This window comes from Saccostrea cucullata, unplaced genomic scaffold (genome assembly GCF_032062105.1).
Source record: "Saccostrea cucullata isolate Sc308-1 unplaced genomic scaffold, CSIRO_AGI_Scuc_v1 ctg644, whole genome shotgun sequence".
Taxonomy (NCBI): Eukaryota; Metazoa; Mollusca; class Bivalvia; order Ostreida; family Ostreidae; genus Saccostrea; species Saccostrea cuccullata.
Window position 1 is genome coordinate 274951 of NW_026929567.1, and position 7767 is coordinate 282717.

The 7767-nt window shown below is 34.8% G+C and overlaps 1 protein-coding gene across 3 annotated transcripts; it reads left to right on the top strand.

Annotated features, from left to right (window-relative positions):
* Positions 1–600: 600 nt before the first annotated feature.
* On the top strand, positions 601–6907 carry LOC134281247 (uncharacterized). 3 transcript variants are annotated; one of them, XM_062763723.1, is made up of 4 exons: positions 601–1113; positions 4048–4843; positions 4964–5522; positions 5670–6907. In XM_062763723.1, the coding sequence occupies exons 3-4, from the start codon at positions 5067–5069 to the stop codon at positions 6390–6392; spliced, it is 1179 nt and encodes a 392-aa protein (XP_062619707.1). In that variant the 5' UTR covers positions 601–1113; positions 4048–4843; positions 4964–5066; the 3' UTR covers positions 6393–6907. The 3 variants fall into 3 exon arrangements, with proteins under 3 accessions (XP_062619707.1, XP_062619706.1, XP_062619708.1); XM_062763722.1 differs by lacking the exon at positions 601–1113 and having other exon boundaries at positions 3698–4843; XM_062763724.1 differs by lacking the exons at positions 601–1113; positions 4048–4843 and having other exon boundaries at positions 4861–5522.
* Positions 6908–7767: the final 860 nt, after the last annotated feature.

The following is a 7767-nucleotide window of genomic DNA, read 5'->3' on the forward strand; positions in this document are numbered from 1 at the left end:
GCGCGCTAGCGCTTCATGAAAAAAATGCCTACGTGCAAGTCGGTGTGATTCTCACACCAATAATGCTCTAAACTGAAAAACATTCCTTATATTTACATTTACCATGTTTGGAAGCGACTAAAATATGCTAAATGTTGGAATTTCTCGCTGCCCTATATCGTTGCATTTTTACTAACGTCGCTGCATGCAGCTTCATTGTGACGTCACGTAAACGCACGTTTCTCCGTGTATATTTCTACGCGTGAGTATACACGAAAAGGGTTTTCAAATCAATTTCACTGTTTGCTTACCAGAAAAACAAAGCAAATGTATTGTTTTTTATTTTATTTTTTTTATTTTAAGTCCATTTTTTGGTATAAAATGGGTAAATATACCAGGGTTGTCCCAAAAAGTCGTAGACAATGTTAGTAATTTTTTTAACACGTAGCCAATACTAACCAAATTTTGCATAGATATAATACATTCAATGTTCTTTACAATTGTGAATTCTTAAATATATATCCTTCATATTAATTATATTGGGACTATTTATATGAACGCCGATATGGTCTGTCGGCGCACGACCAATATTTGGAATAATTTACAAATATAACTATTAAAGAACTAGGAGCGGTATTTACATGTTATAGCCGTGGATTTTCGTATATTTTAATCTCCTATAGTTCATGCATCAATGTTGTTCAATAAACTGACAAGGCTATGTACTTCATTCACATCTATTAAAAAATGACGTATGACTTACTGTGACGTCATTATAGCGCGCCAAAAACAGTGCGTTCAATGAAAAATAAGAAAAAATGCATTAAATTGAACATTTCATCGTAATTTTCAACACCAGCGCATGTAACAACCAATTTTATATTTGGTACACGTATGCAATATTACTTCTTCTTACTGTATGCCAAATTTGGTGTTGGTTGTCATCTGCGCTCCCTATGAAAATTACAGAAAACGTTCACGGAATTTGCAGAATTTCTTAAATATTTCAACTTTTCTTCGATTTATAATCACCTTGGAAACCGTTATTCAAATGAACTGCCGAAGATTACAGTTGTAGATTTGAAGAATAGTTATTAACCTAGAAGAATGGTGCCTACCTGTTGATTATTTCACGTAAGTATGTTATTAATGGCTGTATTCTTAATTAACTATCGAAAACATGATTCAATATTCAACACTTATGTATGATTGACAACCCTTAGCCTGTACAAATCCAGCCACGTACATGGCTAATTAAAGGATACAAATTATATTACATCTTACATTTTATACCCTTTGAGAAGAATTTTTCTAGCGAAAATGTGTATTGAATTTCCCTAACAGAGTCAATCCATTGAAACAAAAACAAGACGACTCGAAAAAGTTCTGTCAAGTAATGTAAATCATAAATTGTGATGAGTGACTTCAAAACATTACGAGTGTTAACCTGCAGATATCAAGTTCAATATATTAAATCAACAACACAGTATTTAAGATTTGCATTATATATTTTATTTAATTACCACACGTATCTAATCTTCCATGATACTGGTATTGTACATGTATGTATATTTAAAAAAAAAAGGATATCAGCGCGTAGTATCAGGGGGACCTGCCCCCTCCCCACTTTTTTCCCCCAAACGTAACCTTTTCCTACTAAAAATGTCCTCGAAATGCTAGAAGCGCCTCTTTACTTTTTGTTGTAACAGATAAAAAAGTAAAGGAAAGATCTTAATATTTATTAATTAAAAAATAAAAGTACAACATTCAAAAGCTAGGAGTGGGTGAGGTGTAACGTTTCTGTCATAAGGTCCTCTTTCACTTATAACAGGCGCGGATCTAGGAATAATTTCTAAGGGGGGTGTACTTTTTATTAAAAAAAAAATAAATCCAGAAATTTCCTAACAAGAAGAAAAAACCTTAAACTCATTCCCCAAACGTTAAAAGTTTATTTCGTCGTGGCAGTGTTGTTAAGGTTCTCATTATATCCCGGGTATCATAATTGCATCGTGCTATTTTCCAAAAATCTGTTTGCAGTCCGAATGTAAACTTTTATGGTGATTTAAAAGTTTGGAATATGTGTCGGTAATTTTTTATTCAAATAAAATGTAATTTTACACATTTCCATTCCCGTTTATATCATATTTAGATCAATGATTTTATAACCTAGTAAAAGCCAGAATAAAATTCATGTTTTGAAAGTCTTTAGTTTGTATTAATGTTATTTTTTTTATGTGGAAATACACTGTAAATATAAAAAAGAAAAATTGAAGTCCATGTCATCCACAAGTTTCCACGTTTTCGTATACCGCGATACTACGAGAATCTACAATTTAGGAGGTAAATAAGACTTCCTGTTCTAAAAATAGGCAACAAATGAAACAATGAATACTTGAGAAATAAGTTGACACTAAAACGTTAGGCCATATAGATTGGTTTATGGATAGTATTTGATGAAAGTCAAAGTAAAAAATTGGAATAACACTTTTTATGCAAAAAGATTAAGTACTGCGATATTATGAGATACCAGTATACCTATTTCACAAAGATCCGCGTTTCCGGGGAAGTGTCTGCGTGCTCTAAGAGAGGGAGGGTGTGTGGTTCAAGCACTTTTACTTGCTTTGGTGTATATAATTATTAATTAATTAATTTCCTATACAGAGTTGTCGTACATTCCTCTCTCAGACATGTTCAATGCATGAGCCGATGGTACAGAGTGACATTAAATAACTGCAAATGCCATGCCCCCCCCCCCCCATCCCGTGGGTTATGTTAGAGTTACTTACTGACATTCGCTGCAGGGTCATGACATATTCTAAAACATTGAACGTGTATAAATATGACACTTATTACATGTATAATACAATAGAGATAAACATGATGTTTTTATAACCATCGACACTATGATACAGTGTAACTACAGTGTCATTTGTTATAGGATCTTAGAATAACAGTTATACGAATGCAGATTTCCTTTTTTCAGAGAGAAGTTTCAACCCCCCCCCCCCCAAAAAAAAAAAAGAAACAAAAAAATCCTTCTCAATTTTTTTTTTCACATGCAAAGAAAGACGTTTGAATTTGAATATACTTCTCCTTACGTATTGATTATATAACACGTTTTTTTTTCTTCAGACTTTTTTAATCAGATCCTACATAGTTATGTGTCTTTTATAGATTTACATGTAAACATAATCAATGTACATATTAATATACTATAGATCACTATAATATACTACAGATCAGCATTGCTGTTTACTGAATGAATATTTGTTATTTCTAAACTTTTTGAAGTATTTGTTTTACCCTTACAATGAAATACGTGTCTTTATGTAAATAAAATGACAAGCACTTATGCATGATAAGGAATATACACAGAGCCTTGTGTGGCGACAATTTATCCGGGGACAGATGGTCTCACATTTTCATTACTTTATATCATATAGATTATCATACCCGAACCCAGTCCTCAACTTCAGTTAATAGAAAAGTTATAATATCCATGCCTAGAAATACCGGTCATTTTCCACGACGATGAGGTCAATAAAAGTCTTATTTTGTTAAAGTTAAAGAAAAAAAACTTCTATCCCTTTTTCTTTCCTGGTCCCCATCCACACCACTGCATTTTTCACTCTGTTTTTTGGGGGGGAACGAAGTAATAACGCAGAGGGGGGGGGGGGGGGGGGGGCTAAGAAGTTTCTTTCTATGTCCTATAAAACAAAGTGAAAGCACGTTAAAATGTATAAGGCACGGGGACCAAACATTTTTAAAATGCACTGCAAAAAATTTTTAATAAAAACATTCTCATAAGAAAAAAATTATAAGTCTGAATCTACAAAGAAATTCATTTCCAGTAGTCCGTTTTCGATGTGGCGCCAGAAAAGGGAGGAGTACTTTCCTCAAGGCGACCTGTAGACTCTGCCTAATCAAATGATTATTCCCCCTCCCATCCCCTTTCAAATCGAAATCGTAGATCCGTACCTGATGACTTTGGAATGCTTGACAAAATTAGCTAAATGTACTTAAAGCGACAATAATGATATATATTTAATGTCCTTGTATTATTTTCAGATAAATATGTCGAAAATCAAAGCATACTCATGCGTTGGATGCCATAAGCGATTAAAGAAAAATGAGGGGAGATTTCTGCATGGAAAGAAAAATAATGGCCTCAGAAAGTTTTTATCAATTAAAGACTTTTGTTACGGACATACTTGAGAATGACATTGTCTGTAATCGATGTCGACAACAGTATTACTCTACACGATCTAATATTCCTACATATAAAACACCCATTGCTTCTGATACATGTAGTACCAACAAAGAAAACAGTGTTCCACCCATTACAATACCAGTGTCTTCTGCAGGATACCGACATGATGCATGTGTCATATGTGAGAAAAAGGCCCGCAAACTAGTTGTTGTTCCAGAAAAAGCAAGGTGTGAGATGTTCGTGCAAAATTTCATTTTTATGAAGCCTGGGGCTAGGTGCTGCCCGTGCCACATTCATGATGGTCATTTTGTTGAAGACGTCTTAAAATCGGGTGTTTCATCAAGTCTTCGCTGTTACACGTCCTTCGATGAAATTGGTCTTGCCGAGTTTCTTGAAAGCTTGCGAGATGTTGCAAAACGCAATGGTGCTGTTCGACTTGACTTCGACAATGATTCCAATATGTCTGATCAGGATTACATCAATCTTACGGGTTTAGACAGAAGGCAATTTAACGAGGTTGTCAGCTACAATCAAGATATAAAGACTTCTAAATCTAGAAGTATTAGAACCTGCATTGCTGTGTTGCTCGTCAAACTTAGATGTGGCCTTGAAAACAAGATTATGTGTACCCTTTTCAACATGAACAAATGGCAGGTAATATATTTAATTAATACTTAAAAATTAATCAATGATTTTATAAATTATAAAGTTAGAAATCAATAAGAAATCAATTACAAGTAATAAGTTTATAAATGCTCTTACTTTGAATTTTAGATTCGTCGTGCTATATCGTCTGCACGGAGGGCATTATTAAAAGATTTTGTCCCTCAAAATCTTGGATTTGGCCATCTCACTAGAGAAGACGTAATATCTAACCATGCACACTAGACCACTGGCTAAAGAGCTTTTTTCCCCTGGTTATGAACAACGCCCACCTGTCCTACTTGTTCTTGACGGGACGTACATTTATATACAGAAATCATGTAACTTCAGATTTTCAAGGCGCTCCTTCAGTATGCACAAGCACAGGCCATTAGTGAAACCGATGATGGTAGTAACTACGTCAGGATATGTGGTGTCTGTCCTGGGGCCGTACCTCGCCGACTCGAAGAACAACGATTCCGGAATCTTAAACCACATGATCCGGAGCAACACCGAAGAAATGCGAGACTGGCTACAGGATGGTGACACGTTCATCGTAGATCGTGGATTCCGGGATAGTTCCGAGGTGCTTGGCGACATTGGTGTCAACATGGAAATGCCTTGCTTTTTGCAGAGGGGCACATCTCAACACACCACACAGGAAGCTAACCAATCACGCTTAATAACCAAGGTATTTTAACTATTTTTACTATAATTTTACATTTAATTTCCTGTACATTTGTACATTGTACTTGTCTTCTAGTATTTATGAAATATTTTACATCATTAAAAAATGGGCGCTTTGTTTAAATAATTTAAATTCAAATCAATTTTAAAGGTGCGGTGGGTTGTCGAATCAGCCAATGCGAGGTTGAAGAGATGGAAATATCTGAATCATGTCATACCAAATACACAGATTCCCTTCATTGGCGACTACGTAAGAATCGTGTGTGCCCTATGCAACAGATTTACTTCCGTCTTAAGTTCTGGCAATGCGGAAGAGGATCAGGCCATGACCCTAAAAATGCTGCATCTCTCCAAGCGGACAAACGAGCTACAGGAATTTGTAGAAAGTAATGGACTGTCAAACAGGACATATTCATGGCAAAAAATTGACGCAGCCGGTTTTGCGCAAGACTTCCCTAAACTGTCTGATTCCGAAATTCGCCAGTTAACGCTAGGAGTGTACCAAGTAAAAATGGCAAAAGCATACACCCAGGAACACTTACAGGATGACGGTACATACGAAATTCTTGTGAACGAGGACCTGGATGGTATTATTGGAGCCAAAATTCAGAGTCGTCATGTCAGTTCCAAAAAGTATTCCTGTTGGGTAAAGTACGAAGATGGTGTTGTCATATCATGGTACTGTAAGTGTAAAGCCGGCGCACGTATTGTTGGTTCCTGCGGACATATAACAAGCGTAATTTGGTTTTTATCGCATGCCCGACACCAGGATAAGCCCGTGCAGGGAGTGCGTGATTGGTCAGAACACCTCGAGGACGCAGCTCGCGTGATCGACGATTCTGACAGCGGCGAGGAGAGCTCAACTGAAGAATAGATTGTCTACATAAGCTAGTTACATGTATTTTCTGGCAGTGATATATTTCACATTTATCGATATTATTTATCATTGAAAGAAATTTCCAACTGAAATACCTTAAATACTTAGTACATGTATGATTATTTTCACGATATATAGATCGTCCTTACGTTTCTTTTACAGCAGCATAATTCTTGTTGGTGTTTGAATGAATGAATGGTCTGTGTTACATATTCGAGTAAAAATTGTTCAAATTATTATTATTTAATGATCATTAAAGAAAATTGCTTTCTATTTATAATAATGTTTTTCCTTCTTTTTATTTTACATTGATTAAAACGATACGAATTGTGTTATACTGATATGTGTATGGATTTATCACAGCACGTTTACAATTGACGTGTATAACGTCAACGCTAAAATGGCGACGTTAAGTTCCAAACAACGGCATTTCCAGGCAATTTTTTATATAATATTTAAAAAAATAAACATATACTGATATATATCATCTGAAAGGAAATTGTTTTGGCTTTCCTCCTCGAAAATTAAAAGTAAATTTCAACACGCGGCATTTAAACGGCTAAAACGCCCCTTGTTCTTTGTTTTTATTTCTTTAGTAATATGTATAAGATTGAGCTGAAATTTAATTCAATGAAACCATAATCAAAATTTTTATGAAATGTCAAATTTTCATATAAATAGCCTTAGAAACAGACGGCTGGTGGCATGATTTTCAAAGTGTTGTTTGAATTCAGTTTGATGAAAATGACGTCGTCGAACGCGTAGCCGGAGCACGAAAGGTAATAAATTTTTCTTGGTATGTTTTATATTCATCACAGACGGGGAAAAAGTACAGAAAGGACATAACACACTATGTTTTAATAGAAAAGTTGGTCTATTAATAGAATGGGATTCAAAGATTGTTTTCCTCTATATAAAAAAATAGTTATTGCATGTAAGGTAGAGTACTGATTGTTTAACGCAGACATTTAGGAACGTTGAGGGTCATGAACGTCGCAAAAAAGGTGTATTCTCTGCCCCTAAAATGTAAGGTGATCTTTCAACTAATTTAATTTTGACTTAAATTTAATTCGAATCTGCTTAACAGCCTGTCTCCGAGAAAAGCATGCAAAATAGTCCGAAAGCAGGTTTCTCCGATTGCATTCAAATTTTAAGAGCCAAATCTACTATGCATAAAATGAAATCAGACAAATTTCTATTGAGCTAATCCACCCCACATATGTTTTATGGCCTGTTACTAAAAATAGCTCTTATGCAACAAAATTTGAGGTAATTTTTTAACATTTTGGACATATTTTGAGAAGAAAAAAAATTGCAACTTTAAAAATTATTCAAATATTTTGTTTTGTTGTAAAAGAATAAAGATTAGTTC

Excerpts from the sequence above, each read along its gene's own strand:
- LOC134281247 (XM_062763723.1), top strand. The coding sequence starts at position 5,067 with ATGCACACTAGACCACTGGCTAAAGAGCTTTTTTCCCCTGGTTATGAA. Across the intron at positions 5,523-5,669 it reads AATCACGCTTAATAACCAAG|GTGCGGTGGGTTGTCGAATC; the intron begins GTATTTTAACTA and ends TCAATTTTAAAG.